The following is a 24,739-nucleotide window of genomic DNA, read 5'->3' on the forward strand; positions in this document are numbered from 1 at the left end:
CACCAACATGTTAAGCGCTAACAAGTTTAACACAGCCTCATTGGGCTCCTATTTTTCGCCTCTCCCCCCCCCCCACCATGAAGGGGGGGGGGGGGGGGGGGGCATCGGGGTTACCCCCACACTACCTGATGGCTGGAACTCAGGGAGGGGTGCTGGGTGGCTCAAGATATTTGGGGGCCAAGGCTGTTGGTCCGAAGCCTCCCCCAGAGACAGACGACCCCCCCACCCCCCAAAACACTACACAGTCCATGCAGTGACAGATGCGAGTGGGCAGGGCTCTGGGCAGCACGCGGCCGGTAGCGGCTCCTGAAATCTGCGCGTCTCTGCTCTGCTGGAACTTTGATGGCTCTGATAAACCACCACCCCCCCCCCCCCCGGAATCCAAAACGTCTGAACGTGGAAAGGAAAAAAAAAAAAAAAAAAAAAAACACACACACAGTCCTGGGTGCCAAAACGTCCACTGGCACTCAAAGGAGACACCATTCAGGCTAAAGGGGGGGGGGGGGGGTGGCATCTTGCTATTACAGCCAGAACCCAACAGAGAGCCAGGGAGCCTTGCAAAAGCCAGCTGTCTATCAGTACATAATACACATTTTAATTTCTACATTTAATTCTTTTTCACCAATAATTATTTGACAAAATCGTTGTGAATATTTTTTATATTTAACACATATATATGAATGTCAACTCTATACATCACTTTTGAAATAATGGAAATAGGGGTGATAGACAAAAGCACTAATTAACAGAATCATGATTTTTTACACAGTTTAGAGAAAACTGAATATTATTAAGCATAACGTGACAAAAAAGTGCTGATCTTAGGCAATCACACTGTACTGAGGCACAGCCTCGGAAATGTACATCCGGAGATTTTAGCCAGATATTTCAGGGGATTGTAATTTACCACTCGGGTACAATTACAAGACTCCAGCAGAGGCTGCAGCTCAACATTAATTAGAAACAAGCAAACAGAATAATTCTTTAGACTAAGATGTCTGACACTGTAATATTTCCCTCGCATATAATGAATAAGGACAGATAATTGGTAGCTTAAACAGCAGTTCCAACATTTATATATCTGTTGGCTATTGTGAGTATGTCCTTCTCCATATTTAATACAACCCGCTTTCATCCACAATGCACGCCTATCCCTCTTCAGCAGTTCATTTAAAAGAGAGAAATATAAAAATTATACATCTCCATGCTTCCAAATTATATGCGATGATCCCTCACAGAACCCAGTATAAACCTATATAATTAGCATAAGTGATGACGTTGGGCAGCCCGGATGGTGACAGGAAGCAGCAGATGTTACACTCTCACGGAACAGAGATGTGCTTAAACACAGTATCATCTGTGCACATGAACATAAAGCTGGAGTAGATCTCGGCCCCAATGTGCTTAAAGGGCAACATGGTAAGTATCCAACAGAAAAGCAGCCTTTCCAGCTGGTCTGACCCTGAAATGGTATCATGAAGCGGAAATTGTGGTGAAAAGATCGAGGGTTCGATTCCACCCCTGAGTGACTCCGTCCTGATTACAGTCACTCCGTTCACATTCACCAGGATGAAGGGGCGGAGGGTCCCAGCAAATGTGAAAATTCACAAATGATACTTCGGCACATTGCTAAAAATTTTGAATTAATGGCACTGAAATGTTTAAAAGTGGGAGAAATGTGAGACTGTACAGCCACAGAGACAGCTGACACACGAGTGAGGCTGGACGCAGAGCAAAGAAGCGAGGCATACCCAAGCTACGATACAGTACGCACTTACACAGGCAAATATATAAATAACACTTATTCTATCTCGTTTTCCAAATCATTTTCAGTATTGTTGATATATTTCTGCGCATGTTTCGTCTGCGAGTTTCTGCAATTTTTTGACAAGCTCCAAAAATATTCCTGGTTAATTTTTCCCTTACAATTGTTTTATTGTAATTCATGAATAACAGAAACCATAAAAGAGGGATTTGTCGATCTGAAGGGGTGACTGTACATGGAGATGAATTGGTGGGGTGGGGTGGGGGTGGGGTGGGGGTGGGGGGGGTGGGGGGTTAAGTTAGCTTTCCTAAAACCACTCTCTGGGGGAAAAAGGCGACGGAGAGTGAAACACGATGAACCGATTTCTACGGCCATCGATGGCACCCCCCAACCGAGTTCAAGAGTCTGCTAGACGAGCGTATTCGGAAACGCCGAGGAGGCCTGGGGGGACATGGGCAAGCGAGGACTCACACACTGCTGTCGGTCAGCGAGAGGGTGTCGGCGTCGCTGGACATGCTCTGCTGCTCGCTGTCGTTGGCGCTGGTGGCGGGGGCCAGGGCGTAGCCCGTGTTCACGTAGTACGGGTTGGCGGGCTCCCTCCATGGCGTGTGTCTGAGGACAGAACCGCAAGAGAAGACAGTCACACACAAAAACACGGTAAGAACGCGGTGAACTCCACAGGGACTCCTGGTCAACAAAACAACGAAGGGTTAGGTGTATCCGTCTCATCTTCTGACACCAAAAAATCACAGCTTCCCTTTTAAGTAAACTTCTGCCAAAGGTTGGTGTGGGGGGGGGGGCTTCTAAATTAATTCCTCTTGGCAGCATGCAAGAGGTTTCCATCACTGACTCGAAATCCCCCTGCATATTGCTAAAACTGCTCCATTTGCATGAATAATAGATCTTGACAGAGTTCCTCTCCTTCATCTCCAGGAGAAGCTTCCCAGAGGGGATCATGGAGCCGGCCCACTCTCCACCGCCCAGGACATCACAGCGCATCGGACCAAATGCTCCATGCGTGACCTTTTAATGTGCCCATCACACACCACAGCCAATCAGTATAAAAACGCACCCACTGTCCATGAACCAGCACGACATGACATAGCTAAGAGCTTTAAAAAAAAATGGGAGGTGGCTTTTTTCTTTGACAGCCACAAATGACATACACAGACTTCTGACATCGTCTGCCCATTGTCCATCTGATTTTAAATTCTTTCAGGTTGCAGCATCGTCACTCCAAACAGGCCGAGATCCGGCCTGTAGCACGGCGACGCCGGTCCACGTGGTGCCCGAACGGATGCAGTAGCTTGTCAGCATTTGCCGCCAGCTCCCCAGCCTGGCCTGGTGCTTTTAGCTCAGCGCCTGGCAGCCTTAACCCAGAATCTGCTTCCGGCACGGGACGCTTTCAGCAAGTCTTCCCCGCCTCGGCTGGAGCGTGTGACGGAGCATAGGGTAAGCCTATACAGTCGGCAAAATCTGAGAAACCTACGTCTTGTCCAGGGCGATGGAGACATTACATCAGTGAAAATAACCCACAATAAATCACATGTGTGGTCATTACCCAACACTAGGCTCTCTTATTCGACATTTATTTCTTATTTGTTCAAAAATAAACAAATCCAGCCACTACCCGGAGGACACACTGAACCATGAGGTACGAACCATTCTTAAGGCACTGACTCTTTCTTCTGAAGAGGTCCACGGTCTATCTGGCTCGCCCGTGATGCGCTTCGAGTTTACTTTCGATTGAGTAACTCGATCCACCTCGGGGATAACTCATGCATGATAAACCTCGCTTTGGAGAGATGGCTAAGCCATTATAACAAAAAAAAAGGGGGCTTGTTTCCTTTACACATGGAAGAGACGGGGGATAAATTATTTTCCCAGGCAGTTTTTACAAGAGCAGAATAAAACCGAACATGTTTCAGCATCAAACTCCCCTCCCCAACAGAAAGTTGAGCGAGGCAAAGCATTTTCCAATCTTGAATACCTACAGCAAGCAAATGACGACAAAAATCCAGAATCCACCAATTTTTTTTTGTGACCTACACTAATTATATCACTCTATAAGAGTCTTTAAAACCAACACGCATGACTGTAAAATACTGAAGTAATAGAATATAAAACAATCACAGCTATGGAACTTATTGCCCCCTCAATAAACCCAAGCTGGGTCTTCTCTGGTTAGTCACAAAGCCACCTGACCTTCCAAAGGCACCATACCCATGTGTCAAGCACAGCCTTCATTAAGCACAAAACAAACAGAAACAGGCTAAATCATAGCTAGCTTCACTGCCGCTGACTGAAACCCCAGTGGTCGTAGCGCTATATGGTTTTTTGAATTGTATTTTTATATGTTGAGAGGTGACCCCCACTTCAAGAGTAAAATTTCTTTCCACCATTAGTGGAAACAAGGCAGACCAGCATCATTAGGAAAAGCAATAAAGAGAAACATTTGCAGGTTAGGTCCAAGCGGCACGCCGACCAGTCAACCCGCTACCTCAATTACCCATCTCGACCACAGCTCATCTGATTATTCCACATCCTCCTTTACAATGACTGCTTTCAATATTATCCCAGAAAGAACAGAAACATTGAAAATAAAGCCATGTCTCATACTTGGAGAGTAACGGTTCATTGTATGCTATCCAGTGAGATGCGAATACTGGCAAAGACCAGTAACGTCAATCACATACGTTAGCTTTCCCTGTGCCTCTTCTGTCCAAGAAGTCCTACAGCAATGACGCTAAGTTTATGAATGACGTGGCAAGACCACAGCGTCGAAAAACATGAAATGAGCGCTGCTGACTGAACCTTATTTTAATCGACGCCAGTTGCATGTCGAGGGCAGGCTGGTGCCGTAAGATTGGAGTTTTCCCTCCTTTCTTTTATAAGAAAATCTTTAGATAAAAAGGGTTTCCCCGTTCATGTAAAACCGGCTCTGAAAGTGCACGACCTTTAAAGAAGAAAGACATGGTAATGGCTTAGTTCGAGGATGGTTCGTAATGGAACGAAACAGAAAGGTCGCACAATATTATGAAAATAACGGCTATGCTAAATAAATGCTGCCATCCTTGCAAAATTTAAGTCGTTTATGTCGAGATGAACAATGTGAGAACATTAAAGGCAGAACGAGAATTAAAGCTAGACAAGTCCCTAAAAGAAAAGAAAATTAAAGACATTGAGGGGGAATATTCTATCACAGGAGTCTGATCAGGGAACTCAGAGGTCCCAGTATTAGAGGATCCAAACAACCCCTAATGATTTGGATGCAGACAGGACTTGAGTGACTCTACCAGAGCCCCTGACTAATTCCAACCATCAAATAACCCCCAAATCAGTCAGAGACTCACACACTGCTATAATGACTTTCAGATGTGTGCCAATATTTCAAAATGGCAGCTACATTCAGTCAGGGGATGTTGTAGGGGCTGAAACATTGGTCCGGAAAGGACACAAACATGCCTTCTTCAATGTTTTCACACAAATACCCCTACAGATCCAAATACCATGAAAACCTGTCAGCAACCATCATTCCCCCTTACTGTTGAACCCCAGCAGTTGGTAAGCTAAGATCAACTTTGATATCAAGACAAAACAGTGAGCTGAAAATTACAGAGGTCTATGGAAGTTCTCTCATCACACCAACTTCTAAAGTACTCAGTTTTCCACCACTTTGCACACAGTGTAAATCCACATCATCTTTGTTTCATCTCGAGGTACCACAAACCCCAGCTGCAGACACTATGGTAAAGGGAAGATTATAACAGTTACTGCAAAGCTGCAATCAAGACAGGTACAACGAAAGGAGGTGCAACAGGGCAAGTGCCTGCCATCAGGAACGCCACCACGACCAGGATGGTCCCTCCTTGTACCAAAAGATGTCGTGGCATCGTCGTTGTCATATCTGATGTTATGGAGACTTCATTCATTATTTATATACTCTCTCTCTAATGCCTATGATCCTTTAAAACAAAACAGATCCTCTCTGTCAAGGCTGCAGAGACAGAAATGTTAACTACAATGACCACTGCAGGAAAAAAAAAGAAGTAACCAATTTCCAACAGCAGCATCAAAACATCATCCTTGTTTATCTAGAAGAATAACCCAGCTGCCCTAGAGTTGGCCAGGCTGTCGCAGCAAAGCGGTTCCTAAGCACACATTCCTTGGTCAATCTGTAATCCACCTCCTCTTGAAATCACTGCCTGGGAGGCCTGTGAAATGCAAAAGCCCAGTCAAAGACCTCAGGAGCGGCAGAGAAACAACCCAGCAAGCTTGTCCCTCAGCCCAATGTTGCTCTATTCAGCGCTGGAATCTCCCTTCAAAACTACTCATCTACTCATCAGTCCCAAACAGACCCCTATGCCAGTCTGCTCAAGCAGATACCAAAGGGCTGGCTGTCATTTAGATGTTACCCCACTACATCACTGTAATTCAAAATTAACTTAACCCCCCTCCCAAGTAATATAATTCTGGATTGCAAAGTTATGTCCAAGCATTAAGAAATAAGACAGCCAGTGAGACAAATAATACTTTTACAAATTCATGAGACAAAACATCCACAGCAAACCGTCCATTTCATTTCTGTTTTTTCTCCCGCTACCACGTATTATGGGCACATGTAAAATTTAGGATTTTCAGATCTCCCATATATGAGGCAGCCACTGAAAATATCACAACTCCATCAGGCATTTGCACAAGGCCCAAAGGCACCAGCGAAGGAGATTTTGAAAGGGGCGCAATAGAGCCGTTTGCCCACTCTCCTGCTGGTTTTTGGACTCAAACTCAGCTCTTGACTGCCAGATCAAAATAATCACCGAGATCAAGCGTCACCTTACCTAGAGTTTCAGGTGTTGTTTAAGGTGCAAGTTAAAACGCATCCTCAAAAATCCTGCAGCACTTCAGCACGAGGGCAAAATGACATACAATGACGAAGATTAATTTGCACGGAACAAAAAACGTTTCCTTGCCTTACCTGGTGCAACATCAACACCAATGCCCAGCCTAATCCATCTAAACAGCGACAATTAAATAAATTCCACACCATACAAATCCAGTAACCTCTAAAAAGCAGGAACAGATCGTGTTTCCGTTTTTCATTTAGCATATAAGCCACTAAACACCGAATTAGCTTGACCACACTCATAAGAGCAGGTTCTCTTAAGGACGACTTCCCAGAATTCCTGCAGTTGGATTCAAACAGAACTACAATGGCAATTATTACAGATTACCACCACAATGTAAGGAAAATCCACGAGGTTTCAGTGTGGAGTAGGAGGGGATAACACTAATGCTGGCTGTAAAGGTCTCTGGAAATTTCTGCACTTTTTTTTTTTATTAAATCCCTTATTTTCCATAAGTATGAGTTCATTGGAATACTTTCCTCTACCTACCTGATCTTGTTCTCCATGATACACACAGATAGGTGAGAGCAAGCTTTTTTTGGGGGGGGGGGGAGCAGCAGCCCTGGAGCCAGGGGTTAAGGGGCTTGCTTAAGGGCACACGGACACGTGATGATCCTGCTGAGCCGGGCCTTGAACCAGCAAGCACAGAGACCTAGCCCACTGAGCCAGCTCTTGCCAGGCAGCTACATCTGATTCTCTGAACACAGATTGATTGACAACTAAAAGTAGGAGAAAACTGAGCAGTGCATGCAAATGGGTGATGATTTCTGCGCCGAACTGAAGAAACCACTTGACAACCATAACGGAAAATAGTGGTAAGGGGCGACAAACCAAGAAATGGAGGGTAGGTTTCCTTCCAGAAGAGACCGCAGTACAGGTGGAAATGCAGGCTGCATGATTTTATATGCCTTAAACTTTTGAAAAGGGCAAATTAAAGGGAAGTTTTAAATATTCACAAATATGTTACCCGTACAGGGAGGTTTGTGCTTCTCCGCACATGGACACACGCCACGTATATCACGCAATTGACGTGAATGAGTTTCATCTGTGGCTGAACGCTTACAGCCTCTTCGTTTTGGGTGATTAACAATATAATTATTTGACCATGCTTGGCTTCTCATGAACCCATTTTACATAAATTTTCCATTGCCCATTATTATTATTGCTATTTATTATTATTGTTATTGTTATTATTATATATTACATACTGCCTTTATGAAGATTAATATAAACTATATGTAGAGATGCACAACAGATTGGTTAACATACCAAAATTGCCGTCCAATTAAAGCTTTATCAATATTCTAAGTTATGAGTACTAGAGCTACTACTGAAATGACAGTAATGATTTAATTGGACAATCGGACGTTTTCCGTAGTGGAGGGTTCAAGGCGGCTCATTTACAGCCTAAGAGATCTGAAAGTACTGGCCAGAGAAGTGCTTATGATTAATTATCAATTTTGGCCTGTAGATCGGTCTTTCGTTTCCCGCAGAAAAAAAATTCATCCTGCTAAGCTGTGCCAGCAAGCTCAGAAAGTTTCACTGCTTTTTTTGGAATAAAAAGAAAATATGCAACTCAATTTCACTTATTGTTCTGCATTGTAACTTACAATGTTGAATTTAAAGCCGTCTTGAGTGAATTTAAAAGGATAGGTTGTTTTTTTTTGTAAGATTAATAGATCTGAACGTGGAGTGTGTTTTTTACTTGAGTAGTATTTTCCTGGACGATTTACTTGAGTAACATTTTGGTGTGGCGTCTATACTTTTACTTAAGTATGAAAATTGTGTACTATTTTCACCACTATTCTTCCCAGCATTCTGCGCAGTCCACGTGCAAACCATGATCCGGCTCGGAATGCAAACCTTGCAAACCTTGTCCTCAGAAAGCTCATCTTGCTTTACAGCCATCATTGTAAAAGGTCATTTCGTTTCTGTGCTGCAATTTAACTGGGGGAAGAAATCTCCCTGTCAAAACACCAAAGGAAATACAGGCTTAAATGTCTTATGATATCTTATATTAAGATATACCCTTGAGTTTGACCTCATGTGTAACGTATCGCCCAATCCTTTTTTACAATAATATTTACTTTTAGCTGTTCAGCCGGCACTTTTCTCCACAGAATTACAATAAGTGTCTCTCCTGAGAGGAAAAACGCACTGGAAAGCTTAGCCTGGTGCCTAGCATCAAGCACTAAGCAAGCCCAACGCCAAATCCATTAGCATGACGCAAGTTTTTAAGTCAGTGACAGAGAACGTGAAAGCATTAAAACATCTCATTGAAACTATTAAGGGTTTCAACAACATGTCAGAGCCTCTTCTAAGCTGCCACTCGCAATGACGAGCGTTTAAAGGCTAAACAAAAGTGAAATGGGATGTTGGCACTGAAAAACTTGGGAGATACGTTTATTTTATACACATCAATGCGACTCATTTCTTAGACCAAGAAAATTCTGCTTAAGAAGCAAAAAAAAGTCTGACATGTCTAGTTAAACCAGCAAAAAAAATTGCTAGCCTTTCTCTTCAGAGGGATCGAAGCGACCACTTGCAATAAAACTAAATTTATTACAGTAATAAACTAAATAGGGGCTGGAAGCAAGGCTGTTTTTTTCTTGTACAGTGTCCAATGTCCAGTTACACCACAGAATGCATTTAGTTTTAGTTTGAGACGGAGGCATGTACTCAAATGTGCTCTAATCAAAACATCCGAACAATCAGATTTGAAAATTTCCTGGCTTCCGGAAATTTTCGGTCGGGAAAGTCGACATATGACTAATGTAAAATTTAGCCACACAAAAACCTCAAAGGCCAAACCTAAAGACATGTTTAAAAATGAAGATCTTTTTTGTTATTCCTGCCAACTAATTCACCTAATAAAATAATAATCAGAAAACAACCCTGATAACGCAGCGCTTGTACTAATTACAGCCCGATTGCATCCGGAGGCAAAGAAACGAGACAGACGTCAGATTTCCACAACGGCACTTTGCGGCACGTAGCAAAATTCAGTCTTTTGGTTTTATCCCCCATAAACTTTTATTTCCATTAGCTTGATGGATACAACAAAGTTATCCGAAAATAACTGTTACTGTTTCACACCCTGTTTTGGTATGTAGAATGACCCAGAACCTGTGGACGATCCAATTGTGGCACAAAACATGGACTCAAGCAGAGGCAAAGCACGCATTTCCAAATACCACGTTTTAATCCTCTTCCATATTTGTGGGGGGGGGGGGGTTGAGTCTTCAACAAACGTCAAGATTCTGAAACAGCCAATACCGATAACTGGGTCACGCTCAGGGACAGAGGCCCACGGCGATCGATCGCCGGCTGGCAGAACAGCGGCCACCGGCGCCAGGCGCTCGAAGGGCCCGTCGCGAAGATGCCGCATTTGAGCTTCCTGTCGATTAATCCAGATGCTGAAATGCACACTCCTCTCCAGTAGCGGCAAAGACAAAAACACGGGATAAATATAGAAACTGGAGATGATGTATCAGAAGAAATGGGAGGAAAAAGAAAAAAAACGTGAGCAGGAGCTTCCAGGATGTGGTAACAAAGCTTTGTAATCGTCTGCGAGGACAACCAAAGGCAAGCGAGCTGAAGGAGTCCAGGCCTATCCCAGTTTCATAGGCATTTCTGTCTTATGTTGTCACAAAGAAGTTCAGTGTACCTCATGGGACACAGGATAGCCGCTTCTTTTACCATTTCTGCTTATCACAAATTTGCCAACTGCCAAGCCTTGCACACACCCCACCAGAATACTACAATTACTGCCACTTATTATGATAGTATATGATTAGGTGATTAACTGACATTTCTATCCAAAGCTATTTAAAAGTACCCGTTTGTTCAGATTAATCATTTACCAGAGTAGCTCAGGTTAAGTACCTTGCTCAAAGAGTAGAACAGCAAGCCACACCAGGGACTTTAACCAGCAACCTTCGGATTACAAATCCGCACCCAGCAAGTTAGCAGTTGTGCTATTAATTAAGGGAGAGCTGTAGAAATGCTATTAGTGCAGGTTTGAAATCGACCACCTAGAGAAAGGATTATTAGTCTATATCCTTAACCGTTATGTTATTTACTGGACTTAGGTACCTTTGCCAGCAGCCTACTTCTGTTTCAATCTGGAAGCTCTGTCAAGCGATACAACTGGGAGAGGAAAAGAATTACTCCGTGGATTTCCCAAGGAAATCCAAAGAAGACTGGTGGCCGGCTAGCTAAACAGAGGACTTGATTAAGTATCCGAAAGAAATATATCGTAAAGCGGTACACTTTTAGTGTATAAAATTGTAACATATCAAAAATGACATTCGGGATTTTTCTGCTCAATGACATCATGAAGGGAATTATACAAGATGAGTCAGTGATGGATCAGCCATCTCATGGCCCGTCGCAAATGAAATAAAACAGCGGCTAGAGCACTTTGAGAAAGAGCTTCTTGGGACTAACAATGATGTCCCCTCATACCTATTAAATGAGGAGGAGGAGGAAGAGAAAGCATTCTGAAGGCAAAAAGTGATGTAACTGCAGTTGCGCCTGTCAGCACGAGCCTCCCATTTAAAACCCACTATGCCCCTTTTGAGCTCCTGAGGAATAAAACAACAGCATGGATCCAGGAACACTTCCTGAAGCCTGTCAACAGAGCAGAAGAGTTTACCATGAAACACAGAGCCAGAGGAGTGTGGAGGCACCTAATGCTACAGCCGCTTCCTATACCGTTTGTTTTCCTTGTTATGAAAGTGCCAAAGCAAGGGAGAGAATTTCATAAGATGCGCTGTAGAAGGCCGGCAGTTAATTACTGTCTCGTACTGCTAGAAGCTCTGAGATGTTTTGAACACTTAAGCACCAAGAAAGCAACCAAGTTTCAGTCAGAATGGTGCAAATGAACTCTGATAATCCCAACGTGCTACAGACAGATCGATTTGTCAGCAAGAGGCTCGACGTCAAACGTCAGCCGGCCTTGCTGCGGCATTAACGCGTCGCGCTGTGGATCGTCACAAACACCTTGGCTGAACAGTAGAGGACGGCACCACACATCGTCTTCACCTAGTCAGGGCAGATCGATGCAGGCCAGTCATCAGGGTCACAGCGTCAAAACACAACATAAGGGGCAGAACCGGGGAGGGGAATTGATTTAACCCGACTAGCCATGGCAGAACTTTGGCCACATACCACACAAAGCCTTGGGGTTTGAATCCTGGAGGTACTCCAGTGTTCTCCTGCAGTCCAAAACCATACACAACGTCTCTAAATTGCCATTAGTGTGTCTGCACCCTAAAGCGGCATCCTGTCAAGGGCGTTCCCTGCCTTGTGCCCTACGATAGACTGGCATCCTGTCCAGGGTGTCCCCTGCCTTGTGCCCTGCTATAGACTGGCATCCTGTCCAGGGTGTCCCCTGCCTTGTGCCCTGAGATAGACTGGCATCCTGTCCAGGTAGTTTGCTTGCCCTGTCCTTCCAGGATTATGTTCCAGGTTCACCAGGAGTTCATACTGACTGTCCAAAGATCCATGAAAGGACGGGACTAGCAGCCTATCGACTGGGATGAAAGCTACATCCAGAACATCACCCATTCGCACTATTTAGCACTAATATTTAATAAATGCACATAATGTCATATCAGTCGGCAGAGGAGAAGCAGATTCTGAGAACATTCCGGAACGGTCACTGCACAAAAAAAAGGAATAAATTTTTTTTTAAACCATCCCCTTGATGACGAACAGCTCACTGTCATTTAGAGTCAAAGTGAAACCTCATTTTCAGCTCATTAAAACAGTTGTGTTAAGTCATCCTAAGGAAATCTTTCCTCTATTTTTAAAGCCTGCTTTACATGAAAGTACCTGCAAAATGTGTGCTTGTGTGTGTGTGTGGGGGGGGGGGGCACAAACAGCCATCGCCCCCACCTGGCAGAGACCGGCAATGAGACTCCAGCAACCCCGCCACAGCCGCGCTGGCAAAGCCGCAGCCACTTGAAAGGCGCCGGCCTACACGGCACACGCTTCTCATCCCTTGCAGCCGGCTGTACTCCGGCTCAGAAATTCTTTTGATCCTGCTGCAGTATAAATCTTCACTCGGCACTCAAATCATTTGGGAGGCAGCCGAAAAAATAAAATAAAATAACAAGCTGGGTTCTGATTCACCTCGTGTACGGGAGATCAGCCCTGAAAGGGAGGAGGATTTGGTGAAAGCCAAAACCACCATAAGGGTTTACCTGTACTCCTGGCGCTCTTGGTACCGCTTGCTGGGAACCACCCGTTGCGAGGCGGTCTCCATCAGAAGCTTCTGTGTTAGCCGGTTACTAGGGGTCTGGTCGCAGGGGGACTCCACCTCCGGATCTTGCTCACAACGCCACTCCTCATCCTCGTTCAGTGTTGGCAAGTATCCCGGCAAAACCTTCCCATTCCCCGACACGGAACTCTGGTCGCTAAATAACTTGGGGCTCTCGCCACCTGTCCTGGTATATTCCAAATAGATGTCCGACTTGAGGAATAGAGGGTACGTGTTCTCCTCCATCATGGTCTGGATTTCGGTCTGGGCCTGGTCGAACATGGCGCAGTCTATGTGCATCTTCGCCACGCAGTCCTTGATGAAGCTCTTGGTGGCCGGCTTGATCTGTCGTGATACGATACCATTGTTGTCTAGGATGTACTTCTTGTAGATGGCCTTCGCCAGCTTCAGCTTCTTCTCCTCATTGCCCTCACTGGCCTCCAGCTTGCGGAAGCCGCTGCAGGCGAACCAGAAGTCCAGCAAGTCGGCGCACTCCTCTTGCTTGAGGAACGTCATGAAGAGGTGGATCCCATCCTGGTCGTCCAGGAGCGAGTGAAGGGATTCGGCCCATTTTAGGTAGGGTGGCGTCGGAGAGGCACTGCCCTCCGGTTCGTAGCCCAGGTCCAGGTCGGGCCGCCGGGGGGTGGCCGTCGATGCCTCGTTCTTGAGGCCATCTCTGGAGGTCGAGTAGAAGCCATGGTTGTACAGTCGCACGTCGCTGGACACCAACTTGCCCTCCTCCCCCGGGACAGGCGGCCTCGGGGCATCTTCAGTGAAGCTGCCCCCCAGGTCCACCGGCAACCCCTTCTCTCTCACGCTCATGCTCGTGACGTCTGCGTGCCCGGTCCCTGTTCGGCCAGAACTTCAAAACGATCGAATCCAGATTCCCGCTAATGCTGCTGCCGAAGTATTCCTGCTGAAACAAAGAAGAAAGACAAGAGGGTTCATGACACACGGTGCTGCTTTTCACCAAAACTTTGAGCGGCTCTGGGGAAACAAGACAACAACATCAGGTAAATCCCTTCCATTGGGGTAGACTGTACTCTCACCCACGGTAATACTTACAGCCCAAGGAACCGAAAATGGGCTGAGAGCCAGGCAAGGGCCTCAGATCAAATCAAAAATTTCACTTTATTATCATTACTGCGATTGCCAATTCATGAGAGAGGCCGCAAAAATGAAATATTGAACGTATCCCAGAACACGATCCTCATTAATACCAGGCACAAAGACTTGAGGTACGTCCAGCTTCATTCTTTGAAGATACGGAATCGCCGTAGGGAGTGCTTCAGTGCGATTTAGGGAGGCTTGTGCAAATCAACCGGCAAGAAAAAAAATAATTAATTTAATTAAATACAGTGCGGTATGGATGTCATTCCACATCACAGATCTTCAGCACTGAGCATGTGCAGAAAAACAAAGCGAACATACAGACAACAATACTCAACACAGAGCAAGAAACATCACTGCTGCAATTGTTTCCACAACAACTATATTCATCCACCAATTTTAAGATGGCACGTGCAGCTACCACGGACTAAGAAGTTACTTTTAAAAAATTAACAGAATGATGGTTGTGTGGGTACTGCACACATCTGGTTCACAAAACGTCCTTAGTTAATAACACGAAAACCCATGAAAGATTGCAATTCATCATCTATTCACAGCGTCCAAAAATAAGTAACAGTGAGCATCTCTCGACGACAACTGCCAAGCAAAGTCCAAACATCACAGTAATAAGAGACCAGGTTCCCAGAGGCACGAGGTCTTGATAAGACTTCAGAGAAGAAAAAGAAAGCAAAGATAATGCAGTCATAATCCAGAAACCCAAACGTCTGTCATTCTGACATATCTTAGGGTCATAATGAAAATAATTACTTAACAACCACAATTATGTAATTTTGGACAGGCACATACTGTATATCAGATTCAGGGACCAATTATTTACATCGTAAAACACCATCACTCTTTTTTTAAATCCATCCTGGGTGGATAAATCTTATGTGGGATACACAAGCTATTTTTATGTAGTCCACCAGCTAACAAAGCGCAAAGACAGAATCCAGATTTGGAGTCATAGGCACCTGGATTTCCAACGTCTGTGTGTTCCCAAAGCCAGTGTCGGACCACAGGGCGAGACAGACATCCCACACTCAACGGCACGCGAGCACCCTGCCGCTTGCGACGTAGGAAACCCGGGACCCGAGCCGAAGAGAGGCCCTCAAGGAGAGACGCGTAGCAAGAGCTGGACATTTTCAAGGTTAAAAAAAGGCAGGAGAAAGACTGAGGAGCAGCCATGACTGTGACGAAGGGAGTGTGTGCAGACACACCAACTGATAACATCAGCAGATGACCTTGGCTGAAATATTTCAGCTCCTGCTGTTCATGTTGGGGGGGGGGGGGGGGGAGATGGTGGACAGGGACTTGATTGTGTGCCACCCCACAGGTGGAGAAACCCGGGGGGGGGGGGGGGGGGGGGAGTGGTAGGAGGGAGGGAGGAAGAAGATTTTACGCTTCATCTTCAACTGTTAAACCTGCACCCGCAGCAGCTGAGCCACCATACGTTGGGATGGCCAGTTGCTCCAGAGGACCATAGCTGATAGAAAACAGGAGAGATACATAGGACTGTATGACATCTGCAGCCCCATGCAGATAGAGCAGAGCGATGGAGTCAATGAGGAGAGACTGCGCATCATGCTGCTGCAGATGTATACAGAAGCATCAGGGCAATAATCACAGCCAGGTCTAAAATCCCAAATGGCACCTTCTGACTTTTGGTCCTGTTCTTGTGGAACCAACCACAATACAAAATACCAGGGTTCTTCAAATATGGATCTCGATTCCAAATCCAGGCTTTGTTTTCAGTTCTCCCGGGTAGTTAGTTTCATAATTACTGATTGTGATTGGTCAGAGGCTTCACACCTGGCTCACAGGTAAAGGAAGGCTGGAAAACCAGCAGTGCTCGGACCTCGAGGACCATGATTTGAATAATAGGGCAATATACTATCCACCTCCCTTCAAACACTTTGTTAGTTGAAGCTCATCAGGTCCAAATCCACCAACCAGCTCTGCTCTTCTTGCAACCATCAACAAGTGGACTTTCGAGAGACCAAAGGGGCTTCATCTACCGTGAAAGATCTCATCTGTGCTAGACCCTTGTCGGCTAAACAGCTGGTGGAGGGGAGGGAGTTGCCAAGCCAATAGGTCTGTGACCATTCAACCTCACAAACACATCACAACACAGGGACACTGAAGACCAGAATGCCTCATTCAAAGATCATTTATTCAGTTGTGACCTCATACGGCTCATCCGTTCAATAACTGTATTTAAAAATAACTGCAAAAAACAAGTATGTATCCTACAACAATGTTTTCAAAGCAAGCTGTGATGTCTTTCAAATGCCTTGAGTGTTTCTCACAGGTGTTGTTAAGGTGGATGCTGAAGGTGAATACGTACAATAAATATTGCATGCACCAGAGGCATACACTATACAATATTTCACGTCATCCTAACAGCAATAAGTTCCAAATCCAAAAAATATTTTTCCTTTTTAACAAAGATAGACCAAATCTGATGGTACATACACTTCCGAAATATTCCTCCAAGTAGCTGCATATTGTGGAGTTAATAAGTTTAAAATTTCATAACTGGCTGGAGACATAAGCCTTTTATTTAAAATATATATATATATTTTGGTAACATCGCGACTTTAAATAAACATGCAAACGCTGTTGTGCACGACGAAGTAATGCAGAAATACTTGCATAAATATTTATAGAGACTACAGGAACTGAGCCATTGTGAAAAGATGGTTATTTACAAAAACATTACCAAGTAAAATCAGAAGCACGGCGCCCAACGGAAGGAGATCTCCTTAAGTTAAAACAATAAATATTAAGTCGGCTTGAGAGATTGTTTGCTGGAAACACGTTGTGTCTTCATCACACCGACAAATATCCTTGCACTAGCGGACTAGCAGGACACTTTTATTAGAGACTTTACGTTGTCGATCCATCTTACTAAACGCCAGCTTAAAATGCAAAAAAAAAAAGGTCTCAAAATGTTTAAAATAACCCAGCCCGGGTAAATGCTAGCTCGCCCTTTCGCTCCGCTACAACACGATCGCGTCAGATCCAAGTTTGCATTAGCTAGCTTGCTAGGTAACTGCTTCGGGTGGGGGGGAAAAGAGGGGCTGGCAAAACGAGGTTTCCTGGTATTGCTTTAATTTAAGCCTGACGACCGGCTCACTTACGGCTATCAGACTGTAAACACGTAGCTAACTTACTCCTCTAATAACCAATCGCCTGTACATGTATTACATACATACTAGGCGAGCGATCTAGCCTTCAGACCCCTTGTAAATAAACGATCTGCATGCAGGCCGATGCGTTTTAGCACGGGGCGATTGAGTTTGCTGTGTGACTGTAGTATTATGACACCCCCTCCACCACCACCACCACCACCCCTTGCCTGCCCTCGCCGGTTGCTTTGAAGTGAGCCCCACATTCATTGCATTCATGTCTTGGCCTCTCGGAGTCTCTACAGCAGAAGCGGATGGGGGGGGAGGGGAAGCCGTAACAAACTCCGCACACACACATGCATAAACACACATACATGCTTACATACATACATGCAATACAGCCGGCCAGGCCCTTCCTCAGCCGACTAGTGCCCTACAACTTTAAAACATTGGCGATCGCGGAGAGGCGCGTTATGGAGGACGGCTGCTGGTAGCCTCGATCGCCACACAACGAACCTCCCTCTAAGTATAATATCGCACGATCGGGCGATCCGGCTCGATCCTACGATTGATTCAAACGCGACGCAAAGCAAAGGCACGTTTAATCCCCGGGCCACCGCAATCCTATACCCGAGCTGGAAGAAAGGAGAGGAGGGGTGTAAAAAAAGTTTCGTACTTTACCTGTGAAAGCCTGCTCCCCGTTTTCGAGTGCATCGGGAATATCGGTGTATGCAGCTCGCCGCGAATCGTGTCATAGGAGCGAGTTGCAACAGTTTTAAAAATAACAAAGAAAACAAGCCGTTCTTCTCCACCTCCCCATGGCTGTCTCTCACTCTCTTATTCCGACTCCGTGTGTGAGAGTGTGTGTATGTATCTGTGTGCCGAACGGGAGATGATGTACAGCGCCACGCTCGTCCGAGAAAACACACTGCCGCCCAGAAAGGGGGAGGGAGGGAGAGAGAGAGAGAGCAGAAAAAGACAGAAACGCCAGGAATTCTAAATGGTGTGCAACGTAGAGGAGAGACGGAGGCGCTTTTGTAGGGAAAAAAATGTCACATTGTAACACAGCAAGCCTCCTATTTCCGAAAAGCAGGGAGGGACGGAGTGATGTTTCTGTTTAGTTAGAAGCGGTGGACGAAATACTGTAATCTGTCGTTAATCCCGTGCATTGGCGCACACATATGCTATATGATAGTATATTTGACATTGCGGTTAAATATGATCAGAGTTTGGACTGAGGTGGGTAATTCCGAATTAAAACTGAGACGGTAATAGAACATCATTGGCAATGTGTTTTTTTTATTTTATTTAAATACTTTACTTCCTCTAATGATGTTTTAAATTGTTTGCTTAATTATCTATTTATTTAAATGACGGGCACATGCACGTTTTGCATTTACCAAGAAAGAGAACAATGTTACTTAAGTTTAATCTTTGCAGCCTCGTAACATTTTGCATCCGTCTTTCCGTTCAGTTTCTGGTGGCGGGCCTAATCCTAATCAATTCAGCTGTGCATATTGTTTCTATTATGCTTGTATTTTGCAACAAGACCGCATTGATCCGTTTCTACATTAGAATAAAGAGCTGCACTTTCGCCTCCTAAATAAGCAGCAAATGCAGCGATTCCGGATGGTCAAATTCCCGAGGCATTCTGTAACAACGGCTCTGATTGTTTTTTCTTTCTTTCTTTTTTTTCTTTGGGAAATAATTGCATCACACGTTTGGCTCAATACTAGGCAGCGGTCCACGTTTTTCCAGCGGAGTCTGCGTGTGGCGAAATGCCTCCGCTGTTCAAAAAACGGCGCAGACAAAGACGCCAAAACGACCTGTGGCTAAACCCCATTACCCCTTTAGCCAAAAGCAGCCTCGGGAAAAAAGAAACTTAAAGGCGGTCTCGCTGAAAACAGTGTAACTGAGCAGCCACATTGTGTGTGAGCGCCCTGTGGAGACACACACGTATCTGCCTTTGAAAGTCTTCCTGAGTGTGAAGATGACAAAGAATTTATACCCGCACCTATTTAATCTGCGGAGAAATGTTTGTATTTTTCTTACATCTAGGAGGGAAAAAAAATATTGTAAGTGTATGTATTTTTTTACGAAAGGTTAAACAATTGCAAGAATTTCATATTTTAGTTTGTCACACTTAAATGTATAACATTGTATATAATTTTTTAAATCGTTTTAGTATTACTACATTTATATTATCATATAGCTTTGCCAATTTAAATAATTTAACTCTGCAATTAAAATATCCCATACCCTGTGCCCAGAGTAGGTCCTATCTAGTTATTCTGAAATTTGGTTTGCCATTATATAAAACAACACAAGTCCAGGTTATGTCATGGGTTCGTGCGTTTCAAATGCGAATCTATTCCGGTGCTGGAAAAACAGATACAGCAGAGTAGCCATAAGGTCAGAACTTTGTACTAAAAGGGGACTCGGGGTAAACTCTCTGACTTATCACCAAACATTCTGTGTGCTACTTGCTTAAAGCAGAATCAGCACTATTAATATTTATCACGGCGTTCTACTTATAACTTAAAAAAAATCTGACAAAAACTGCAGCTTTCAGACACTGCAGGTCCTTTGCATAATTTTTGTTTTCAAGACAGCACTGCACACTAAGCAAACGTTTTCCTATTTTAATATTGTAAACTAATGTAGCGTAGCTTTGTGCAGACACCATCAGGAGCAGCTGGACCATTTCTAAGGTAGGAATGAAGAAAAATGGCTTGTAAAGAATGTGCCGAAATAGACGGGGTGATATTACAGCTTGACGTGAGCACTCACAGCTTTGATTGTCTCTTAGTGCAGTGAAATGCCAGAATTACTCATTAACTGAGAGCTATAGGGGCAGCCACCTGGTCCTCGACTGCCATTGCAATTGGTGCCAGAAGCGAGGGAGGAAGTCCCTGTATCACTTCGGCATAATGGTGCAACATAGCGAGAACTCGAATGTACCCTCAGATCCTCACAGACAGAAAAAGATGTGCAGGCAGAGCAGATAAGCATTTTTTTCCCTGAGACATCAAGTCTCTCAGACCTGGAAGAGTCTACTCTAGGCAACTTGCTAGAAAGTTCTACAGCACAAGCGCATCATTTCAGTTTGACGTGAGAGCCGATGTGATTCACTGTGGCTATCACCCACATGTCGTGATATCACGTTGCTGTGGATTCCATTTTCTCTAACTGAGAGTTTGCCATAGATATTTCTCTCCATAATGATTCTTAAAATGTCTCTATCATGAAGCCTCATCTTTATGGTGGCAGTCATAAGATGACAGGTCATGAAGACCACAAATGAATTTGCAACATGGCTTCCTGGTCCTGCTTTGGAGTATTTCGGACACACAGGACTCTACAAGCTTTGCCAACATCTTGGGCACAGAGAAACCATTTTTGAGCCAGGCTATGAAAATCGATCATCTAATGATGGACAGGCACACCTTAAGATGAAATCATTTTGACGTGTTGCTGGAAACCAAGAAGAATACATTAGAAACTTCCAGAAGCGTTGCGTGCACAGCATCCCCGTTCAGAATTTTTCACTATGCAGTCGATTGTGAGAGAGTTCTCTGTGCATTAAGATCAGTTCAACAAGGGTCTGTTTAATATTTAACTTTATTGAGGAGTGCAGATGATCACATTCGTTTAATGTGGTCTGAAGACTGCTGTCCAATTCCGCACATTTCTGTTACCGTACTGCCTACATCCGTAAGGAACGCGAGAACAACAGAGGCTTTGTGAATCTTTTCATAAGTGACAGATAACGTTAATAAAACCGAAGCACGTTGTGTGTAGACCCCATCTTTCAAAAAGAGCATAAGATAAAGGCCGGCTTTGACTTCTGGGGAAGGAATTTGTAATCTAAGGATCGCTGAATTTTAGCTTCATGGGGCTGTGCTGAGTTTTCCTCACCCACGTATTACCAAGTCTTAAAAAACATAACAATTCTGCTACGGGTCAATTTGTACTGAGAATTAATGCCCTGTCTTCTCTGTGATGACCCTGTTGACATGCAAATGTTAAATCAGAAAAGTGCACCATGACAAGAGCCATGTGCCCAGGAGCAATGAGCAGTCTTCAGAAAAACAGAACATTTTACCAGGTGTTGGCAAAGCTGAAAGGGCAGTATAAGACGAGGTCACAGATCTCTGCAAAGGCCAGTAGCGGGGAATTGACTTAAGCAGAAGATGACTGGCTAACAATGAGTATTGCAGCAGGAGAGTATGACTAATATTGTTCTTTGGTTAGGCTTCGCGAGAAGCAGTTCAGCTTATTTCATTAGAATTAAATTTTAAAAGGTATTTCGACTGATGTTTTCACCCGTTTAGGCAAAGATTTTGCCATTTGTGTTTTTCTTTATTAAAAAAATTATGCAATATTTCTACTTCTGTGTTTCTTCAAATGGTTGTTTAGAGGGAAAATGAACAGCAGCCTCATTTGCATAATGCTAGACGTTTTCTCGTCAACATTACTCATCCTCTAATTTCCTTGAACCTTAACCTCAACCCTGACCTCCATCCCCTTTTGAAAAACCTTACTTATGTATTTATTTATACTGGCATGCATTTCCAGTAACTACCTCTTTAATTTCATACTGCAGAGTCTTTAAAGCACTCTATGAAGTAATTTAAAGTGTATTCATTGCCTACAGGAATAAAAGACGAAAAATTCTTGACTTTCTGTATATTAAAAAGGAGACAAGATAAGTTGGCTGAACGCAAAGGAGATCGCAATCCTGGCGTAGTGGTTCTGCCTTGGGCCGGTTCTCAAAGCCTCCTTTGTACCTGCTGCTTAGCCAGTTTGCTTTGATTAAAGGCGCTCAAGAAACAAAACAGTTGGCCAGATGAAAAAAAACCTGAAAGCTTTCCGCGCACTCCTGCCTTGGGTTCAGGTTGCCGGCTTTATCAGCCCCAGAGAAGCGGCGGGCGAGGCAGAAAGATGCACTATCATCAAATGCACGCGCATCACCGTGGCGACGGAATGCGCTTGCATCATATCTCCCGGTCCGATCGGCCCGCTGCCGGTGCTGCCCCGTAAGGGCTGGGCCCTCCCGGACTTACCGCAGCACCTCGCCTCTGCCAAGGCTCCTCTCTCGGCTTCCTAGAAGATACGCATCACGGACTCAGTAAAGCTAGACCCCCTTCTTAAGATCGAGAAGCACAAGGGCCTGAGATTGTGTAGGTGGACCTTGGCATCTCTGAGACGATCTTTGAAGCAGCTACTGCAAATCTGTTCCGGCTTACTGGTTGATTCCCGGCCTCTTTTTGCGGCCCGGGCTCTGACCGTTATGCCGGAGACATGCTGTGACATTTCACCAGAATTCGGTTATTCTTTTTACAGATTATCCCATGTGAATAAAAGCTACTGTAAAAGCATTCCAACATATTATACCTCCCTGGCAATAATTCGTATCCCAACAAAAAAGTTTCTGGATCTTTGACTCCTGCTTCGCTCGTCGCCTGTAGAGGAAGCCGTGTGTATTTCAAGCGCATTTCAAATGTATGTCTGCATACCTGTGAACAGTCACCGTTTCCCAGAGTGCGGGCATATCTACAGTTTATCTGCCAGCTGTATGCGTCTCAGTTCGCATCTCACTGCTGAACGTCGCGCTGTGCTCAGGGTTCAGTAGATCGCTTCAAGTGATATGTTGCGTTCAGGGGTAGCCAAAATCCTATTCTCCATGTGTGTTTAAAGTAGCAACATTTCCATACCCGGCAGCCCTAACCCTTCTTCCACAAATGAGTAATTGCATTGTGCAAAAATAAAATAAAAGTAATTAGTGGAACAAATGAGTGAGTGGTATGTAGCTTGCGAATGAGGGCCCACCAGATAAAAGATACCTTGGAGTAACACTGCAAATCAAATCTGCCGGTACATTTCTGAGCCCCCTGTGACATTTCAAACATGTCAAATGTGTCTAACTGCATTTAGAAACATACGACACTGACATCCCGCCCAGGGTGTACCCCGCTTCAAAGCCTCTGCTTTCTGCGGTAGGTCCCAGCCTCAAGGATGGATGGATGGATGCAACCTAATACACAAAGGTCTTGTCTAGTATTTTATCTAAAGGTAATATTTAAATAAAAAAGTGCATAGAGCCCATTAAAGAAATAAGCTTTCACAACAGAATCTATTGCGGGCTGTGGACCTTATTATGAGACTAATATTTTCCTGTTTTATTCGTAATGGCAACCGTGGGGATCACAGTTAATTTGGATGTGCTGTGTTTGCAGTCATATTTACTCCTAGTGCTGACAGGGAGGCCTGCTTAGTGTAGGATGAGCCATATGTCACCAGACATACATAAAATCATTAATATTCTTTACATAATGAAGTCCTAGAACTGTCTACGCTTGTTTTTTTTTGTTTTGTTTTGTTTTCTTGTATTAGGTTAGCTAAATACAAAAAAAATAAGTAATGGATAAAATGCATTGTAGTGTTTTGGCCTTGGATTTGCATTAATCTAAACAGAGTAAATGCTTCTCTCAAAAATAATCGCATTTAGTCACAACTGGGCTTCTATTCTAGTGATGCTCTGAATCAATATTTCCTATTTTTTATATGAAATAATTTGCTTAATTAATAGCTATTGATTAGTAGGTAACTCAATGTTCTTGTATGGGTTTTCCAATAAAAGTAAATGTGTATGTAATTGTTTAAATCGCTTTACATGGGTCAGTGAATTTTTATTAATGACGCTGAGATATGACAGAACCAGATACATTGTCTTTTGTTTCCCTTGTTTTTGTAGCTCATTGCGGGAGTCGCTCCATGCAGGACGGCAAACAGGCGCATGACGTGGGGAGTAGAGGAAGGAACGGGGGCTTTATTTGGGGACGGGGGCAGAGGTGGGTTTAACAGAAGCAGCAGGGAGCAAGAAACACAAAAGGCAGATATTTTGGGGTCAGAATGGGGGGAAACACACACAAAAACAAAAACTTCGTGGGTAGCTGATCGGGCGGCACCGGGGAGCCAGTTTGGGTACTGGGGGCTGCGTTTGTTTGTCTGGGGTGAATAAGCGCAAAATTCTGCCCTACATGATTTGGAACAACAAATGAATGAATCTGATCTTTATCTTGGGTCCCAGCCCAAAGACATCTGGATTCTTTGTCTTACAGTCATATTTGTAAAAGGAATATAATTTTGCAAAGATTTGCATGCTGAAGATGAAACTAGAAACTTTAATTGTACCTTTATTGTCTATTTATCACATATTTTAAAAATGTGATTGACAAAGTCAGTGTCCTCCATAGGTTTAGCTTATAAAATATGCAAGCGATGTGAGAATTTAAAATTTATACCAGCAGGTTTCTGAACAAGCGACCAGCAGCCTGTCAATTGGATAATGGACCAGCCTTGCTCTCTGTTCAGTTCTCCTCAGCGACTTGCATCATTACTGGCAGGCCTGTTCTGGAAATGCATCGAGCTCCCTTTTCATTTTTCATCGCGTAAGAGAGAAAGAAACGGCTAGCGCCTTTCGAGAAGCTGAAACACACGGTGACCGCGGCGGGTCACAAAGACGGGCAGACTGGCCTGTGACACGTCCCAGAGACCGCGG

The 24,739-nt window shown here is 44.3% G+C and overlaps 1 protein-coding gene across 7 annotated transcripts in view; it reads right to left on the minus strand.

Annotated features, from left to right (window-relative positions):
* Nucleotides 1–24,739, minus strand: part of axin1 (axin 1) — a 62,071-nt gene that overhangs the window by 10,429 nt on the left and 26,903 nt on the right. For 2 of the 7 annotated variants that reach the window (XM_023798598.2, XM_023798592.2), the window contains exons 1-3: nucleotides 17,857–18,199; nucleotides 12,879–13,847; nucleotides 2,237–2,377 (exon numbers count right to left, since the gene is read on the minus strand). In XM_023798598.2, the coding sequence (XP_023654366.1) occupies nucleotides 2,237–2,377; nucleotides 12,879–13,756 (1,019 nt within the window). In that variant the 5' untranslated portion in view covers nucleotides 13,757–13,847; nucleotides 17,857–18,199. Of the gene's footprint in view, nucleotides 1–2,236; nucleotides 2,378–12,878; nucleotides 13,851–14,154; nucleotides 14,199–17,187; nucleotides 17,209–17,856; nucleotides 18,201–24,739 lie in introns of those variants that run through there. The other 5 variants (XM_023798593.2, XM_023798599.2, XM_023798597.2 and 2 more) reach the window with 5 other exon arrangements.

This window comes from Paramormyrops kingsleyae, chromosome 22 (assembly GCF_048594095.1).
Source record: "Paramormyrops kingsleyae isolate MSU_618 chromosome 22, PKINGS_0.4, whole genome shotgun sequence".
In the NCBI taxonomy this organism is placed as follows: domain Eukaryota; kingdom Metazoa; phylum Chordata; class Actinopteri; order Osteoglossiformes; family Mormyridae; genus Paramormyrops; species Paramormyrops kingsleyae.